At 47.3% G+C, this 20,035-nt stretch overlaps 1 protein-coding gene across 3 annotated transcripts in view; it reads right to left on the reverse strand.

Annotated features, from left to right (window-relative positions):
* The window catches only part of Lima1 (LIM domain and actin binding 1), a 117,583-nt gene that overhangs the window by 36,276 nt on the left and 61,272 nt on the right, over positions 1 to 20,035 (reverse strand). For all 3 annotated transcript variants that reach the window (XM_050122414.1, XM_050122412.1, XM_050122413.1), the window contains 2 exons: positions 18,524 to 18,569; positions 7,016 to 7,480 (listed from right to left, as the gene is read on the reverse strand). In XM_050122414.1, the coding sequence (XP_049978371.1) occupies positions 7,016 to 7,480; positions 18,524 to 18,569 (511 nt within the window). The remainder of the gene's footprint in view (positions 1 to 7,015; positions 7,481 to 18,523; positions 18,570 to 20,035) is intronic.

The raw sequence follows: 20,035 nt of genomic DNA on the forward strand, positions 1-20,035 counted from the left end.
TTTTTTAAATTTTATTTATTACATATACCATGTTAGAAGAGGTTATGGGATCTCATTACAGATGGTTGTGAGCCAACATGTGGTTACTGGGAATTGAACTCAGGACCTTTGGAAGAGCAGTCAGTGCTCTTAACCTCTGAGCTATTTCTCCAGCCCTACATATTTATTTTTTAAAACAAGCATTTTCTAATACACACACACACAAATATAGAATGCATTGTGATCAGGCTCTATTTTCTTTTTTTTGTTTTGGTTTGGTTTTTCGAGACACAGGGTTTCTCTGTGTAGCCCTGGCTGTCCTGGAACTTGTTCTGTAGACCAGGCTGGCCTCAAATTCACAGAGATCTGCCTACCTCTGCCTCTGGAATGCTGGGATTAAAGTCTTGCTCCACCACTGCCTGGCTGGTTCCTCATTCCCAACAGAGGAATTTACATCCCTCAAAGATAAAATTCAAGTGCAGTTCTACAAATTGCTGCAGGCAAAGCCCCCCCCCCCCTTGAGTAAGGCTTCACACTAAAGGGGCAGGAACAAAAGCTGCCCTAGCTTTTAAATTAAACATTTGGATGGAAAGTGGGGTGTGTAAACTGTAATCTCAGCATTTTATCACACCAGCAGCTCAGCACTCTAGAGCTGGAGAAGCATCAAAAGTTCGAGGTCTTCCTTTTACATGGCCAGTCCCAGGCCAGTCAGGGCAACACAGTGAGACCCAAAATACGGCTATTTTCAGTGGGAAGAGAAGGCAGGAGGATTGGGAATTCAGGGTCATCCTCATAACAACATAACAAACCTGGGTTAATGAGACCCTGTCTTACGCAAAAATAACACGGTTTAGGATGAGAACTCAACAAGCAGGGTATTTATCTGCCTTACACACGAAGGCCTGAGTTTAATCCCACTTTTGGGGAAGTGGAGGCAGGTGGCTCCTGGAAGATCACCAGGCAGCCCCGGTAACGGTGAAATGGCACCTCTGTAGAGAAAGGAACGTGAGTGCTGGGGTGAACAGCGTGCACACAGGCCACCACACCTGACAAAGCTGATTCTCAAGACAGGTGTCCCGGTGCACGCCTGAAACCCCAGCTTCCAGGAGGGAGGCAGGAGGGTCGGGAGCTTAAGGACAGACTTAAGACCAGCCAGCCTGAGCTCCCTGAGGTCCTGTCTCCTCCCCAAATGATGATGACTCTCGGTGCTTTACACGAGTCCCTCATCCACCCCTTCACTGCCTTCTACCCTCTCATGGGGACCCTTCCTTCAGACTCTCATATTTCCTAAAAATCAAGGACGGAGGGAGGGTAGGTTTTAGGGAAAATGGGATTTTGCAGAACTATATACAGAAACCGTGAGGTAGAAATAAATCTCTCAACTTCTCAAAGTATTAAGTGATAACATTTTTTTTCTTCCTCTCGGAACAAAATGGTTTATTTGTATTAAAAAAATGTACATAGGAGGACGTGCTGGCCAGTTTTATGTCTACTTGACACGGACTACAGTCACTTGGGAGAAGTAACTCTCGACTGAGAAAATCCCCACCTGTTTCCTGGAATGAGGATTAGTGAGGGAGGGCTCAGCCCACTGCAGGCTGCCAGTCCTGGGTTCTAGGAAAGCAGGCTGAGCAAGCCATGGGGAGCGAGCCAGTAAGGAGCACCCCCACCCGTGGCATCTGCATTAGTTCCTGCCCCACGCAAGTTCCTGACTTCCTCGGTGATGGACAGGAAGTGTGTTAAGTGAAATAAACCCTTTCCTTCCCAAGTTGCTGTTGGTCCTGGTGTTTTATCACAGCAACAGAAACCCTAACTAGGACAGAGAAAGAAGCACTTCTCACCAGATACAGAATTCTCTACATTTTCTGTATCTCTAAGTGTCCTACAAAAGTCGTGTTAGCCTTACAATAAGCAAAAACAAACAAACAAAAACAAAGAAGAAAGAAAGAAAGGAAGAAAGAAAGAAAGAAAGAAAGAAAGAAAGAAAGAAGTTTCTTGTTTAGTACGCTTATTCAGTAGTTAAAAGCCTGGGGGGGGGGCTGGGGAGATGGCACCGCAGTTAAGAACACTTGCTGCTCTTCCAGAGGAGCCGGGTTCACATGGTGGCTCACAATCATATGTAACTGCAGTTCCAGGGATTCTGATGCCCTCTTGTGACCTCCATGGACTCCAGGCACCCATGTGGTGCACATACATGCAGGCAAAACATGTACACACAAAACCAACAGCTGACGAAGCTTCCGGGGTCATGTGCTCAGGCAATGCTCGTTTTGACATAGTACAATCTTTGAGGATAAACTGAAAATACGTAAGAAAAATATCCAGAGAAGTATACCTTCTAAATATGGTACATATAACAGAATATAGTCCAAAGAAATTATTCAAAACAAAACATTTCTGCCAAGATACTCAGAGACAGAAAAGAATCTAATTATCGGGAAGTGATTGGGCAGCCTAATGAAATAGATCCCATAAAAGGGGAAGAGCATGGACTAGGAAGATAGGCCTAGGTAACAAAGACTAAACAAGCCAGGTGGTGGTAGAGCACACCTTTAATCCCAGCACTTGGGAGGCAGAGGCTGGAGGATCGCTGAGTTTGATGAGTTCCAGGACAGCAAGGGCTACACAGAGAAACCCTGTCTCAAAAGGGGGCGGGGGATAGAGAGCCTTTCTGTGAGGACAGCATTTGTGTCAGGACAGAGACAGTTCTAATGTCGGTAGAAAGACAGGCAGGGGTACAGTCATTTGAGTCTGAAAAGTGACCAGTTCTAATGTCGGTAGAAATAAAGTCATTTATTTGCGTCTGGACAGTAGCCAGTTCTAATGTCCGTGGAGCTTGCACCATTTGGTAGAAGGACTACCACACAAGCTCAGGCCTTGTCCCGAGATCAGTCACATGACATCAGGCATCCCACTAACTTCTCTAACTTCATTCAGCTGGGGTTATATATCCCAACCGAGAGCAGGAGACCAGACAAAATAACTTAGAAGTTCCCAAGTAGTTCTAGGTTCGACACAGCAACATCTGGAGGCCAGAGGAGACAGGCATCTATGCGCACCCACTGGTCAGGAGTGAGCCCCACGGCAGGCAGCACAGACACTGGGAGGTACCTGGCTCGCAGATGGGGGTGTCTTATGTAATGTCCAGTCTTGACACTCAGTTTCAATAGGTTTGACTGAAATATGGCTGGCTGGAGCAGGAAGCAGTCAGTTGGCACAAAGCAGATCAGAAGACGACTGATCACTGATACACCAACAACAGCCATTCGGGCAAGACACAGGGACAGTATCAGAATTGTTCTACATCTGCATCCATACAAGCTCACTACAAAAGGCTGAAATTTAATTTATAGATACGTCTTTTGCAAGAAATGTTCAGCTATAGTGAGACATCAGTTACAACAGTTCTACACTTTCGGACTATATAATCTTTAAGCTATGGGTGATGCAGTAACTCAGTAAAAAGTCAGATAAATTATGTGTATGAAAGCAGGTGTGGCGATATACACCAATAATTACACCAATAATCCCAGCACCCCGAAGGAAGCAGGAGGATAAAGGGCCCAAAGTTGGTGTGGGATTTCCCTCTGTATGCTGTGATTACCATTAATGAGTAAAGAAACTGCTTTGGACTTATAGCAGGGTAGAACTTAGCTAGGCAGGGAAAACTAAATTGAATGCTGGGAAAAAAGAAAGGCGGAGTCAGAGAGAAGCCACATAGTCCTACTGGAGGCAGATGGAACTGCCAGTAAGCCACAGCCACGTGGCGATACACAGATTACTAGAAATGGGTTAAATTCAGGTGTAAGAGTTAGCCAAGAAGAAGCTAGAGCTAATTTAAGTAATAGAGTGATTTAATTAATACAGTTTCTGTTTGATTATTTCAGGTCTAAGCTAGCCAGGTGGCCGGGAACCAAGAAGCGGCCCTCTCTTTACAACACAAGGTCAGCCTGGGCTACATAAGACCCTGCCTCAAAACAAAACAACAAAACCCTCCACGGTGGTCCACACACTCTATGACTCCAGTTCCCGGGCAACTGGACCTGGTGCTTTCTTTTGACCTCCCTGGGCATGCCCACGGCACACAGGCTGACATGCAGGCAAACTCTCAGCACAAAACAGTAAAGCAAGACCAGTGCCACCCACAAGAAGGTGTGTATGAACTGTCAGTATGGGTGAGGTCAGGCTTTAGTGTGGTGCCCTCCGTCCTCTCAAAGGGCTCACGCTACTGCAGCACATATATGCTATTACGTGTCACTGTTATGTGAAGCTAAAGAAAACACGATCATTATTTCTAGGATTTGGCTTAGTTTAAGACTGGGTCTCAGGTAGGTGGGTGGTGTGGGTTTGAGGCCTGGTTTCTAGAGTGAGTTCTAGGGCAGCCAGGGGCTACACACAGAGAACCCCACCTCAAAAAAAAAAAAAAAAANAAAAAAAAAAAAAAAAAAAAAAAAGACTGGGTCTCACTATATAGTCGAGGCTCCAGGCAGGCCTCAGACTCACTTGTAGCCCAGGCTGGCCCAAAACTCCTGAGTGCTGGAACTGCTGGACAGAAGTATCACAATGTCACTTGTCCAATCGTCAGGTTGTGAGCTGTTCTTCAATAGTCTTGCTCCTGAAGGGGCCTAAGGGTTCTCAGTCTTCCAAACACTCGACGTGGAGCTTTCTATGAGTTGGATTAAAGTGTTGCACTAAACAGCCAGGGAGAGTGGTGTGAGCCTTGAATCCTAACCCTGGGGAGCCTGAGCCAGCTAGGGCTACACAATGAGACCCTCTCTTAAACACACATATATACACTAAAACAAGACGTTGTACGGAACATGGGTGAGAGTGTGTGTGTGTGTGTGTGTGTAGGGGAGTGAGTGGTTCTTTTGAATGTATGTCTGAATCTCTCTCTCTGTGTTCGTGCGCGCACGCGCGCGTGTGTGTGTGTGTGTGTGTGTGTGTGTGTGTGTGTGTATAGGGGAAGTAGGGAGTGACTGGTTCTAGAGAGGAGCCCAGGATCTCGCAAATGCTAGGCAAACACACACACACACCGAGCTATAGTCTCAGCCCTGGACAAAACTTTTTAAAAATAATTGATAATGTTTTTTATACAGATAATCATACTTATTCTGAAACAGCCATAAGGGACAAAGGACCACTTAATTTGGGAAAAAGAAAGGCACACACATACAATACCCAGGCCTCAAAAAGCACAGGTAACTCTGAGAACCCTTTTCCAATGAGTTTAGCTACAAGGTTTAACCCTGAGGAAGCAGGAGTTCTCTTCCCCATCCTCTTCCGGTCCCTCCCTTCTTATGCAGAGCCAGGGGAATCAGGGCAGCTGCCGTGCTGTAGCTGGGCTTGCTTCAGCCTCCCAGAGTCAAGGGTCACCCAGCTTAGCTAAGGGTTGTTCTTTAAGCAGTGCCCCCCGCCCCCCCCTGCCCGGCAACTTTGACTATTTCTTTAAATAGACTTGCCCTGACCTATCCTCACTCTCCAGTCTTACACACAGTCAGCACTTTTGCCTGCACGGTCCCAGTCATTTCCTACCTCGGGCCAGTTCTGACGTGCAGGGCCCTTTCCATTGAACCGCACTGTGTGAGCTGCGTGAGTGAGCTGCATGACGTCAGCACCCACCCGCAGGGGCTGGGAGGCTGACAATGGGCCTTTGAGTCATAACAAAGCCCCTTCCTCTCTAGTTAGGATTTCTTACATTTTCCCTTCCATTTAAAATTCTCCTTCCCATTTAAATAAGAAACATTTTTTTTTTTAAATTAAGACCATAAAGGGGAAAGAGGGAGCTGGCAGGCCCAGGGAACTAAAACAGTCGAGAGGGGAGTTTAAGAAACGCCATAAAACAGCTCTGTGGTTCAGTCTCTTGCCAGTTGGTTCCAGTGTTGAAGCAGAGCTAAAGTGCATACTCAGGAAAGGGTTCTAGCTAAAACACAAAACAAACAAACAAACAAACAAAAAAACCTTTAAAAATCTTCCTAGCATTCAAAGATGGTCTCCAGGCAAGCCCGCTCCTGGGCAGGGGGGCCGCAGCTGTAGGGAGTTACTGAAGAAACTGACAGCACCACCTGGGCCTCAGCCAGGACTCGAGGGGATGAGCTATCAATTTCTTTATCTCAGAAGGAACGCCTTACACTATTATTTCACCAATACGGGGAAGTGGGCCAAATACTTGGCTTACGAAAAGACAGCTTTCCCACGTAGCCGAAATCTGAGTATATGATGGCTCTGCTACCCGTCAGATATGTTTACTGCATTAGGAGGTCTGCTGTAAAAAACCATCCCGTATACAGCGCCAGCTACAGAGGAAAGTATGAGAAAACTGGAAAAACTGACCAGCTCGGCAGCCCCTGAAGTGTGCTGCGAGGCACCAGCATATGCAACTCATTTTCCAGTTAAGTAATTCCCTCTGGGGACTGGTGTGCAATCCACACGAAGGATCGAATTTCATGAGCAGATGCAGGAAAATGTAACCCCGTGCATTTGCAAGTCAAAACCCCTGAAAGCCACACTAGCTGGGCTCTCAGCACTGATTTTTCCTGGAACAGGAGTCTGGCTGATAAAAAACATTTGTTGGGAGGCACAGATGAGGAAGTCGAGAAGAGAAAGGATTCAGCCAGCGCTGAGACAAGTAAGCCTCAGTCTTTACGCGAGGCACGCTGGCCTCAACTCTCGGGCGGCAGCTGTGTCCAAGTAGATAGCCATTCAGGCAGCAGTTTCACCCCCAAGGCTACAAATGACAAAAGGCACAGGAAGACAAATTAAAAGGGTGAGTGTGCGAGAGCACACGATGCTACCAGCATCCACTGCCTTAATTTTTTGGTACCAACCTGCATCCCAGAATGAGCTAGATTTACATGAAACTAGACTGCACACTTGCAAACCCAGCACCCGTGTAAACAGTTCATTTGAGGCTTTTATTAACGCAACTCGAATCAAAAGACATACTGATCCCACATTCTGCTCCTGCTGACCAGACAGACAGCCTCAGTTAGAGAACCGTTTACTCCCAGTTTTCCTAAGCCCGCCTGGCTCTTACCTTGTTTTGAGTGTGCTCGCCTTTCTCAAACATCATCTTTAGTCTGTTCAGTGGAACATTGTATTTCTCTATTTTGCCCGAAGCTTCTGTGTTTTCATTCACTTCAGATTTCTCTACTTCATGCCTGGAATCTCCCAGAGAATTTTCCATTTTTTGACTTTCTGTGGCCTGGACTTTAAGATCCAGGCTGTCCCGGGAGCGGGGATACCGAGACTGAATAACGGCTTCCGGGCGAGATCCAAATCTAGGTTTGGGCTGGGTTTGCTCTTCCCGGTCTCCTCTGGGTCCAGAAGCAGAGCCGTCCGTCACTTCAGCAGGAGAGGGGTCCACGCTGCGCCCACCGTCACTGCTGCTGTCTGGCACTGTGTCTATGTGGGACTCCGCTCTGGCCACCGGGTTCTCCCACTTCTTCTTTAACGCAGACAGGGTCCCTCTTCTAAACTGCTGGGGGAGATTTTCAGTGTTCTAGAGGAACAAGAAGTAAGTACCAGTTATAACTTGCCTGATGCAACAGCCAAACATGAGTCTTCGTAAAATGAAAGTTAAAACTCCAAGCTGCGCCTGATCTGCTGCCGGTTCAGACAGCTGTGACCACTGCCGGCCACAGGAGCAAGCATCCACCCAGGGCCCAGAGGGGGAAGAGGGAAAAGTCAGGAGCTGAAGCAGGAAGTGATAAAACAGGATAGCCTTATAAGGACAAAGTGAGCAGCAAGGACAGCCTAGATCTCCTGGAGTTGCATTGGACAGACTTTTTTTTCTCCTAAGACTCACCCAGAAATCAAGAAGAAAAAGCAAATTGCTAGGTACCTTCAACATTGTAACTACACTTGAATAAAAGTTCACTTCACTCAGGTATGCCACAAAAGTGCAGGAGGAAGCCTGCTAGCGATTCCTTTCTTACCAACCAACCAACAAACAAAACCAAAAAAACAGACAAAAAACAAATAAAACAAACACAAAAAAAGCAACAAGGCAAAGATGTGGTGCCTATATAATTCCAATTAAAATTCTGGAGAGCAACATGGAGGACTGGGCCTATCTAAGAGATCTAGAGAGTCACAGTTTTTGTGTGTGTGGTGTTAGTATATAGCTGACAAGATTCACATGCATATAAACACTTCCCAGGCTAGAGGGTCAAACAGCGACCGTGGGCATGACCACTGAGCTGCGTTCCCAGCTCTCAGATTTTACTTCTGCATAATAATCTTTCTCCTCTCTACTATTTATCTATAGCTAATTTGTAGCCATCTTGGGAGATTCACTATTTTCCAGATCCTTCGGTAGAGGAACACATGGGCCTCGTAAGAAAAAGAGAACCGGCCCCCACTCGTACTCAAAGAACACACTCATTTACACACACACACCTAAGAGTGTTCACTGTCACGTGGGTCAAAAATGATAGAATCCATTGGAGAACAATTTGCCCGTTGCCAGCGATGCTGTGGAATAATAGTGGAACATGTTTGCTGAAGTAAAATTAAGCAGTGTATGCTTTGAGTCTTAACGAACCAAACGCCACCCACCAACCTTCAGGACCTTCTTACTCTCCGTTCCTGCTGCCTGCGACACCTCAGGATTTCACGAGGAGAGAGGGGACAATGCCTAAGACTTCAGGGAATTAGTGGGATTAGCAGCTAGCTATATTGGGAATTAGGTCTAGCACTCTTCAGAACACTCGGAGAGCCCGCTTCACCGGGGAGCAGCAAGGCTCGGACACACAGAGTTGCAGAAGAACTGCTGGACCCTCAGATTTACACCCTGGCTAGAGGCTGCCAGCATGAGTCAGTGGCAGAGGAAACACAAAAGACTTCCATTGAGAGAAAACCCCAGCTCCTGCCAGGTATGATGGCACAGGTATGATGGCAGGGGATAACTGCTTGAGACCAGGAGTTAAAGGGACTTTAAGCCTTGCCTGCACAACACAGACCTTGTGTCAAAAAGTAAAAACAAGTGGAAAATGTCCCCCAAGCAGGGCTTCACTGCCGAAAGCATTCCCAGGCTTACCACCTCCTGCACAGACAGGGTATGGACGCCCCTGCCTTCGCCTGCCGCACCAGGCCCACACAGGATAGAGCTGCATCTGCTTTGGAGACTGGACCCCACCTTTTTTAGATATAGACCATGGATCACTGCATTTTTTTACTGACATAGAAAGATGATTTTCAACTTAAAAAAAGGTAAATTGTAAGTCATGAAGATCCCATTTTACAATATGACTGAATAGCATAAATATGAGCATAGATAAGTAGTCTAGAAGTCATCAAGATGTTTACAGTTTCTTTTTTCTTAATTCAAATTTCTTTTCATTTTACATACCAACCCCAGTTCCCCCTCCTTTCCCTTCTCCTGTTCCCCCATTTCCTCTCCCATCCCACCTCCCATCCACTCCTCAGAGAGGATAAGGCCTCCCTTGGGGAATCAGCGAAGTCTGGCACACCAAGTTGAGGCAGGACCAAGCCTCTAAACAATGACATCTTGAAATTTTCAGGCAAATAAATGGAGCTAGAAAAAACCATCATGAGTGAGGTAACCCAGATCCAGAAAGACAAACATGGTATGTACTCATTCATAAGTGGATATTAGACAGAAAACAAAGGAGAACCAGGCTACAATCCACAGCCCCAGAGAAGCTAGATAAAAAGGAGGCCCCTAAGAGGGAGGCACACGGAAGGCCCCAGGAAGTGGAAATAGTTAAGATTTTCTGAGTAAATTGGGAGAGGTGTAGAAGAGAGGGGATGGGAACATGAGGGATAGAGATGGCTGAGTTGGGGAAGGGACGGAAGGGGAGAGTAATGAAAGAGATATCTTGATACAGGGAGCCATTATGGGGTTAGGGAGAAACCTCGTGCTAGGGAAATTTCCAGGAGTTCACTAGGATGACCCTAGCTAAGACTCCTAGCAATAGTGGAAAGGGTACCTGAACTGGCCTTCCCCTGTAATCAGATTAGTGACTACCCTAATTGACATCATAGATCCTCAATCCAGTAACTGATAGAAGCAGATGCAGTGATCAACAGCCAAGCACTGAGCTGAGCTCCTGGAGTTCAGTTGAAGAGAGGGAGGAGGGATCACATGAGCAAGCGGGGGTCAAGATCATGATGGGGAAAACCACAGAGACAGCTGACCCCAGCTAGTGGGAGCTCAGGGACTCCTGACTGACAGCTGGGGAGCCTGCATGGGATCAAACTAGGCCCTGTGAATGTGGGTGACAGTTATGTGACATGGTCACATACATAACTGGGGTGCCCTGGCGATGGGACCAGGACTTACCCCAGATGCATCAGCTGGCTTTTTGCAGCCCATTCCCTATGGTGGAATACCCTGCACAGGTTATTGACTTGTGTGCATGCATGTTTGTGTGTGCACATGTGTCTGTTCTTGTGTGCATCAGAAGTGGCATTCCTCAGTGTCCCAGGAATCCCTCTCCTGTCTCCACCTCCCCAGAGTTGAGATCACATGAGTGCTACCATACCTACCCAGTTGTTTTTTAAAACATGGGTTCTGGGGTCAAATTCAGATCCCCCCCCCCATCTGCAAGGCAAGCACTCTGCTATCTCCCAGAGAAGGATTTATGGCATTAGTACTCTTCTTTTATAATAAACACACATTTATAATTTAACAAATGGGAGAACAAAACTAATCTATGTCACCTTCACACCACAACAACTTTCACAGAGAATTAAACAAAATTGATGCTCCCGTTAGCTCTGTGAAAACCCTCATTGCTCTTTACGATGAACAGGCACAAAGGCATTTGGGAGGCAGAATAATAGCAGTGTCCAAACAGGGCTGGAGGGATGACATCTCTGTGGGAGCATCTTCAGGGAGAGGTAGCATGATGTTTTATTTCAAAGTGCTTCTTGCAAGGCGGTGGTGGCACACGCCTTTAATCCTAGCACACAGAGGCAGAGGCAGGTGGCTTGTGGGCCAGTCAGGCTGGCTTAACTGGTGAACACCAGGCCAGGGAGAGAGACTCTGCCTCAAAAAACTAGGTTGGGGATGCCTCCACAGCAGCACCTAAGGGGGCTCTCATCTCCGAAGCAGGTTCACATGTGTGTACCCACATATAAACGAACATACATGTGCACATGCAAACTTACACCACCACCCAAAAGCAGGATGCATAAAAGAAAATGGGCTCTTAAAGGTGCAACTTCAAGAGTGCTGAGGCAGTGTCAGAGACAAAAGGGGATGCACAAGGCACTATGGTGTGACATCATTAAATATCCCACACCCTTAAATCTTCCTGGGAGTGCGGCCAGGCCATGGCAATATTCCAGCCACATCCTTAGGGCTAGAGGTGAGCTAAGATGGGGAGAGAAGGGAGCTACACAACAGAAGTGATCTCTAAAACAAAAAAGGAAAGACCTGAGAGGTGAGGGCGTATCGTCAGATAATTGTTTATGGAGATCACATCACCCACATTTTCTCTTTCTCTGTATTTTTGTTTCGTTTTGTTTACTGAGACAGGGTTTCTCTATGTAGCCTTAGTTGTTCTGGAACTCACTCTTTAGACCAAGCTGGCCTCGAACTCACAAAGATCCAACTGCCTCCGCCTTCCGAATGCTGGGGTTAAAGGTGCCCACCACACCTGGCTTTTTCTTAGTGTTATCTGCATTATCTACCTGCCTCCAGCCATGGGACTTTGGACAAGTTTTCCTGTTGCTATACATTATTATAAAGGGCTACTGTAGAGAATACATGAGCCCTTGTTAATGTCTGTAAATATCATTTGACATCAGTAGCCTTTGGTAAGAGGCAACAATATTATTAAATAAATACTGCTAGGCCTGGTGACACAGGCCTGTAATGTTGGCCTCTCGGGAGGCTGACACAAGATGGTTACAAGATAACCATCCTTGGGCTACAAGGGACTAGCCTAGGCAACTCAGCAAGACCCTGTCTCAAACTAAAAAGGGATAAAAGGACTGGGGATATAGCTAAGTGGAATCGTGTGCTTTCCCAGCATGTGTGAGGCCCTAGTCAATCCCCAGGACACACACGGAAACACACAGTAATCATAAACAAAAATTCTTGTGGTTCTCCATGCTTGTGATCAACCATGTGACCAGCCAGCCCTGGAATCCCAAGCCTGGAACTACAGCAGTAGTCTTTCTGCTCACTCTCTGAGGCGGGGAAGTGGCCCAAATGAAGGGGAAGTGCTAGTTTCTGCCATTTCTATCAAGCTTTTAGCTCTTCCTAAGGCACCAGAGGGTCACAAAGGGTCCTGTGGTCAAGAGCCATAATGGTTGCTACACTTCCAAAGCCTCCTTTCTCCACTCAGCGCTCTGCATAGATCCACACAGTGCCCTGCACCAGATCCAGTCCACACAGCACCCTGCACCGGATCCACACAGCACCCTCCACCAGATCCTCTCAGCACCCTCCACAAGATCCTCTCAGCACCCTTCACCAGATCCACACAGCGCCCTGCACCGGATCCTCTCAGCACCCTTCACCAGATCCTCTCAGCACCCTGCACCAGATCCACTCAGCGCCCTGCACCGGATCCACTCAGCAAGTTGCAGATTTGGCAGACAATGTCTCTGGATAATAGCTGTTGCTCGAGTACAGATCACACAAAGTATGACATAGGGTCCCTCCTGCGTGACCATCTGACTGTGATGAGCAGATGCAGGCCCTTTGGTGACTAACTCTCCTTTCTTTCCCTATCTGTAACATGAAGAGGCCATCATGGAGAAGTCTTGTCAGGGAGATCATTTTAAAAGACAGAGGGTTGAGTGTAGTGGCTCACACTTGTAACACCAGCACTTGGCGGAGGCTGAGGCTGAGGCAGGAGGATTGAGAGAGTTTAAGAACATCTTCAGATACACAGGGAGCCTGAGCCAGCCTTGGCTACATGAAACATGGTTTCAAAAACAAACAACAAACACAAAAGCAGGATGAAACTGGGCATGGTGGTTAAGGTGTATAACCCCAGGATTGGGGAGGTCAAGGAAGAGAGCTATGAGTCTGTAAATCAAAGCCAGCCAGGGACATATATACAGAGAGATCATATATAAAAAAATTAATAATAATAAGATAAGTGAATGATGCAAGATGAGGAACCAGGCGCAGTGGGTGCATGCCAGTGAGTCCAGCAACCGGAAGGTTGAAGCAAAAGCAATGCTGAGAGGTCGGGCTATGTACCAAGCAAGACCCTGTCTGAAAACAATCTAAAACAAAGCCAGCCAGGACTATACAGTAAATCTCCATGGTGAATGACAAAGGGAGCGCACTGCAGACACGGAGGGACGTGGAAGAGTCCAGACTGAACAAGACTAGCAAACTGAACCAGGCCACGTGGAGAAGGGGAGAAGGGAGAGCCAGGAGCCAAGAGGCCAGGAGAGCCGGAACCAAGAGTAGAAGCCAAGAGACAGGTGGAGCCAAAATGGCTGGGTTACACAGGAATCAGGGAAGCTGGGGAAGGAAGACCCAGTGATGACCCTGGCTGGAGAGGTAGGGTGTGGAAGGCACTGGCAAAGCAGAGAGACTGACAGTCAGCGTCTGCTTTGATGTCTATAGGCACCTCAGTGCCATCTGTCCCAGGTTGGAGACCTAACCCATGTCAAAGGGGGAAAAAAGGTGGGAAGATGTTTGGGTACAGCAGTGAAACTGTACACACAGGCCTTGGGGAGTGGGGGTCGCTAGGCTGACAGGTTTCAGAAAAGCAGGAGCTAGAATCTGGGTGCATGGCTGGATGCCCACATGGCACGCATCTCAGCAAGGTTGAGGATGACCTGAGAATGTCAGTGCGGTGGGGTTACTAATCTGCATTCCCATGGTGTGGGCAGAGAAACAGAAAGCACATTTTTGGTAACTCAGGCTATCATGCAGCCAATCCCACTACGGTTACCAGGGAAACACGCTGGCTCCTCTTCATGGTAAAGTGTGGGTACTCGCTAACCAAGGTCATTTACTTCCCGTTTCCCTCTGCCCTGACAAAGGAAAAGCAGCTCTGTCGTTAGTGGTTAGTGGAAAACTGGAAAAATATGAATAAGGCTCAGCCTGCTTCAGGGCACTCCACGGCTGTGAGAAACTGCTTTTAATTTATGTGCATTAGTGTTTTGTCTGTGTGTATGTCTCTGCGAGGATGTCTAACCCCTGCAGCTGCGGTCACAGGCAGTGTTAAGCTGCTGTGTAGGTGCTGGGAATCGAACCAGGTACTCTGGAAGAGTTCTAACTGCTGAGCTATCTAACCAGTCCCTGGCTTTGAGAAGTGTTTCCAGAGCTCTGTAGGACATTCAGTTAGAAGTTTGATAAAGGGTGTGTGCATGTGACACTAGCTATTATTTTCAGTTATGCATGTGTGTGGCTGTGTAGAGGTGTGTGCACACGAGTGCTGGCGCCCTCAAGCCAGAGGCCTTGGTTCACTGTGACCTGTCCAGTGTGGTGCTGGGATCCAACCTGGTGCTCTACAGGAGCAATACATGCTCTTAATTGCTCATCCATCTTTCCAGCCAGATGTTTTATCCCGAGACAATGTCTCACTATATAGACTGTCTCCAACCCGTGCTCCTCCTGCCACAGCCTCCAAAGTTGAGACTATAGGTATACACTACCACAGTCATTTAGATAAAGGTATAATTTACTCTAATTCAAAAACAATTTCAGCTGGGCGATGGTGGCACGTGCCTTTAATCCCAGCACTTGGAAGGCAGGGACAGGTGGATCTTTGTGAGTTCAAGGTCAGCCTGGTCTATAAAACGGGATGCTAGGACTGTTACAGAGAAACCCTGTCTCAAAAAACCACACACACACACACACACACACACACACACACACAAAATTCAAAATAAAAAAAGTACAGAAAAGGTCGCTCTTATTTATTGCTATTTTGAATGCTATCTCTTTCTTTTTTTTTTAAAAAAAAAGATTTATTTATTTATTAAGCATACAATGTACTGCTGGCAAGGAAGGCACCAGGTCTCATTACAGATGGCTGTGAGCCACCATGTGGTTGCTGGGAATTGCACTCAGGTCCTCTGGAAGAGCAGCCAGTGCTCTTACCCTCTGAGCCACCTCTCCAGCCCTTGAGTGCTATCTCTTGCACTGCGTAGTGAAGGCCCTCAAAGAATAGGTGCAGTGACAATTTCCATTTCTTCACATTTCGGTCATTTTCCTTTGTTTCTTTTTTTTAAAGATAGATCTTTAGACACAGCCTAAACCTCTTCCTGTTCCTGCCTGACTGCTGAGATTACAGGCATGTGACATGTATATATAGAATCTTAACTACACGGAACAAATATTACATCGTATAGCTGTACCATGCTTCCCCACTCCCCACTGATGAACACCTATTACATCACAGTGCACACCTCAGTGCTTCCCTGACCATCAGGGAGGCTGACCACTGGCTCACATGTTAGCACATCTTCTTTAATGACTCTTCCCATTCACTGACCTCGACTGCCAAACAAGCTAAGGTGGACTCCTTGCCTTTGCCATCTGCTGGTACAGACCACTGCTCCCATCTTTTTCTGTTTGTTGAGACAGGGTCTCCTGCAGCCCAGTGTGAGTGGCCTTGAACTCTCTGCCTCCTCCGCCAGCTCCTCCTCAGTTCTTCAGCCTTTAAACAGGATGGCTCTATTTTGGGGGTACAGCTTAGAGATGGAGTTCTGCCTAGCATGCGCAAGGCCTGAGTTCAACTTATAGGTCCATAAAGCAAAACAAAAGAAAGAGGGGGGGGTGAGACCCCACAGTGCTCCTGAGCTCAGTCATCAACTTCCTGTATCTCTATACTCACACCCTAGGTTATCCCCTGCGGCTCATCCAAGTGCCAGAGACTTTGACCTATGCCATTTTATCTCCAGCCTAGATTTATTGCAACGTCACATTGGAGAGGCAAGTTCCTACTTGCCATTTTCACTTCTATGTCCCCCTCCTCTTTTCTTTTGGATAGCATCTTGCTATGTAGACTCAGCTGCTCTGACACTTGCTAAGTACCCAGGATGGCCTTGAACCCTTGGCAATCCTCCTACATCAGCCTGCCAGCAGCTACGATTACAGGTTTGCATCACTCACCCATTCCATTATGTGTGGGGTTTGCCTGTGTGTATCTGTATACCATGTGCATATAGCACTCAGAGGCCAGAAGAGTGCACTGGATTCCCTGGAACTGGAGTTACAGTTGTAAGACACGGGGGTGCTCGGAATTGAACCTGGGTCCTCTGGAAGGGATCTTAACTACTGAGTTATCTCTCAGTCCACGACTCCACTTGTGTGTCTTAAGAAAGTCCCTCAGAACAGGTGTGGGGGTGGATGTCTATAATTCTAGCAGGAGTTCAGGGCTAACCTTGGCTATAATGAGTTCAAAGCCAATCTGGGCCACATGAAACCCTATATTAAGACATGTAAAAAAACAGACAGACCAGCCATATATGAAACAGGGTCAAAGCTGATTTGATCTCAATTAATAGTATTTTAATTTAATGGTATTTGGGCTTCTCATCACAATATCACTCTTACAGTCCAATTCATTATCATTCTTTTCTAAATTATTACAATTGTTTCTTTTTTCTGAGACAGTCTCAAAACACAGCCCAGGCTGACCTTGAACTCACAATGTAGCTCAAGCCCCCCAACAGTGCTGCGATGTTAGTTCTCCACACTCACCTAACTGAGTAATTAATTCCTTTCTTTCCTCCCTGCCTTCCTTTCTTCCTTCTTTCTTCTGAGACAGGGTCTCCTGTAGCCCAGGTTGACCTTGAACTCACTATGTAGCTGAGAATAATCTTGAATTTCTGATCTTCTTGCTTCTACCTCCTCAATGCTGGACTGCACTTGGGCATGTCTACACCTGATTTATTCTGTACTGGGATTGAACCCTGGGCCCTGGAATGCTAGGTGAGAACCCTACTGCCAGCTCCACCTCCAGGCCCAGGGCCCCGGGAACTAGGTGAGTACCCTATAACCGGCTCCACCTCCAGGCCCAGACTGTTCCTTACTCGCTCCCTATGCTCTGCTTTGCTCCTCAACAGTTTAAGCTGGGTCACATCTGCCCTTGGTAGATTTCTCCAAAGCCCTTTCTCTTCAGAGAGAAAGCCCAGATCTTCCCCAGGACTCTGCAGGACTCTCTCTTTCTAGTCCTCAAATACAACAGCAGCTCACTTACTTGGAACCTTTGCGTGCAGTGTTCCTTCTGTCGGAATCTTTCCTCTCCTTGGCTCAGGACCTCAGACATGGGTTGCTCAGAAGTCAGATGAGATAGCCACACCTAAACTACCTTTGGATCTTCACCCTGGTCTCAACCAACAGTCGCTGCCTGGCTTTGTCGTTATTTCCTCCACTAGAATGAAAATTCCCTAGAAGACGTGGTCCATGCTGACAGCGTCTGAAACAGAGCTTTCAGACACAGTAGGGTCCTTTAGCACACAGTAGGTGCCCTACAAAAACTTGTCAACTAACCAAGTAAAAGAGAAAACAGAAGAACTGGGAAAACAGGCAGGAGAGAGAGGTGAGGGCAGCCAGCAGCTGTTGGACAATGGTGTTTTTTCCTTTTCCTTTGTTTTCGCTTTTTTGACAGGGTTTTACATCGCAGGCAAGGCTGGTCTGGAACGCATCATGTATCTCAGGTAGGTCTCAAACCTGCTTCAGCTTCTGAGTGCTAGGATTACTGGCATGAATCACCAGGACCAAATGCTTTTCTCTGTTAACGTACCAGGGAACTCGATTTTCAAATCACAGGAAAATTAAACTAAAGACCTAGTCAATACCACTCCCCTAGAGAGCAAACAGACAGGGAAATGGCATGCAGCCATCCAGGCTATGCTCCTTATAACGCTGACTCCTTCAGAAGCTAAAGCCAGGGCTTTCTCTAGCTTGTGCGTTCAAGATCGGCCTGGAGCACAGTGAGAGCATTTTCCACCCTAAAAAAGGGAAAATGAGGGGCTGGAGAGATGGCTCAGTGGTTAAGAGCATTGCCTGCCCTTCCAAAGGTCCTGAGTTCAATTTCCGGCAACCACATGGTAGCTCACAACCATCTGTAATGAGGTCTGGTGCCCCCTTCTGGCCTGCAGACATATATACAGAATATTGTATACATAATAAACAAACAAACAAACAAATAAATGGAAAATTACCTGGCCCAGCAGGAGGTTAGACCAGGGAGAGGAGAGAATAGACTGGAAGGGACCCCGCAGCTGTGCACAGTCTAGGAGCTTCCAGAAAGAGCCCAGGGAGGAGCACGGATGCCAGGCTTCCTTTTAAATGAACACTGGTCATTTGGAGAAAGGTGGGTGGCCCAGGAGACCTGAGCTGACGGGAGGCCATTTCATTAACCTCAGGAAAGCATTTAGCCTTCTAGCCTTTATCAGCACAGGAAAGCAGAAAGGGGTTCAAAAGGAAAAGAGCTGAAAATAGGATTTTCTGCACCTCGGCGAGACGTCAGACCAGCTGGCACAAAGGTCCGGCTCAGCTGACACGGAGCCCATGCTCCACAGAAGGCCAGGTGGCTGGGCCACACCGATTGCTCACGTTCCACCTGTCCTGGGGCCACTGAGTACTTACATTCCTCTTCTTTTCAGTGTTTGCCTCTTCAGCTGCTTTCTGGTACCTTCAAAGAAGGGAGAAACAAGGATGCATGAGGATGCGGTCAAATGTGAGAACCAGCTGCGCAGGGCAGGAGACAGCGGATGGAGCTCAGCTGGCGCGTGCTCACTCAACATAGTACCCCCAAATAGTGTTCCGCCCACAGCACTATGTAAACTGGATAGAAACTGGAGGATCAGGTGTTCGAGGTTATCCTCAGCCACTTGTGAGTCTGAGGTCAGCCTGGGCTACATGAGACCTTGTCTCAAAACAAAACAAGAACTTGTGGAATTAGTCAACAAAAACCAACACTCCATGAATTCTAAGATGCGCGGGCCTCCATTCAGGTAACAGCCCTGAAACTTAGCTGCTGTGAGCAGAACTGTGAGGTAGCCTAACTACAGGCAATGCTTAAACCTGAATTTAGCCCAAGCTAAGGTGTTGATATGAAGATACAGCCACTCCAGATCATGTATACAAACTGGATGGCATGGGGTTATTTGTGTTTGTTTCATTTGAGAGAAAGACAGACAGACAGACACACACAGAGACACGGTGTGTGAATGTATGTGTGTAGAGGTGCACATACCTATGAGAGCATGTGTAGAGACACAGAGAGACAGACAGACAGAGATGGCGGGTGTGTGTATGTGTGTAGAGGTGCACATACCTATGAGAGCATGTGTAGAGAGAGACACACAGAGAGACAGACAGACAGACAGAGATGGCGGGTGTGTGTCTGTGTGCAGAGGTGCACATACCTATGAGAGCATGTGTAGAGAGAGAGAGACAGACAGACAGAGATGGCGGGTGTGTGTATGTGTGCAGAGGTGCACATACCTATGAGAGCATGTGTAGAGACACAGAGAGACAGACAGACAGACAGAGATGGCGGGTGTGTGTCTGTGTGCAGAGGTGCACATACCTATGAGAGCACATACAGGGGCAGACAGAGAGGGGGAGGGGTGTTGTGTACACGTGTGTGTAGAGGTGCTCGGAGGACAGAAAAGGACACAGGTGTCTGTTATCTCTGCCTTCCTCCCTTGGAAAAGCTCTCTCACTGAACCCAACCCATCTCCTCAGTTCTGGGTACAGGTACATGGGGTCATGACTGGCTTTTCTGTTTGCTGTGGTTTTCTGAAACAGGGTTTCTCTGTGTAGCCCTGGCTGGCCCGGAACTCTTTGAGACCAGGCTGGCCTCAAACTCACAGAGATTCACTAGTCTCTGCCGCCTGAAGGTGTGAGCCACTGTACCCACCTGACAGGCTCAGCCTTTTATGTGGGTGCTGGGGATCCCATGAGGTCCTCATGCATCAAGAGCTCTTACTCATTAACCCCTCCCTGGCCTTGCCTTCCTCCTTTCCTTTCTTTACTCTTTCCTTCCTTCCTTTCTTCTTCTTCTTCTTCTTCTTCTTCTTCTTCTTCTTCTTCTTCTTCTTCTTCTTCTTCTTCTTCTTCTTCCTCTTCCTCTTCCTCTTCCTCTTCCTCTTC

The sequence above is a fragment of the Alexandromys fortis genome, unplaced genomic scaffold, assembly GCF_014885135.2.
Source record: "Alexandromys fortis isolate MF-2015 unplaced genomic scaffold, M_Fortis_MF-2015_v1.1 scaffold_216, whole genome shotgun sequence".
NCBI classification, from domain to species: domain Eukaryota; kingdom Metazoa; phylum Chordata; class Mammalia; order Rodentia; family Cricetidae; genus Alexandromys; species Alexandromys fortis.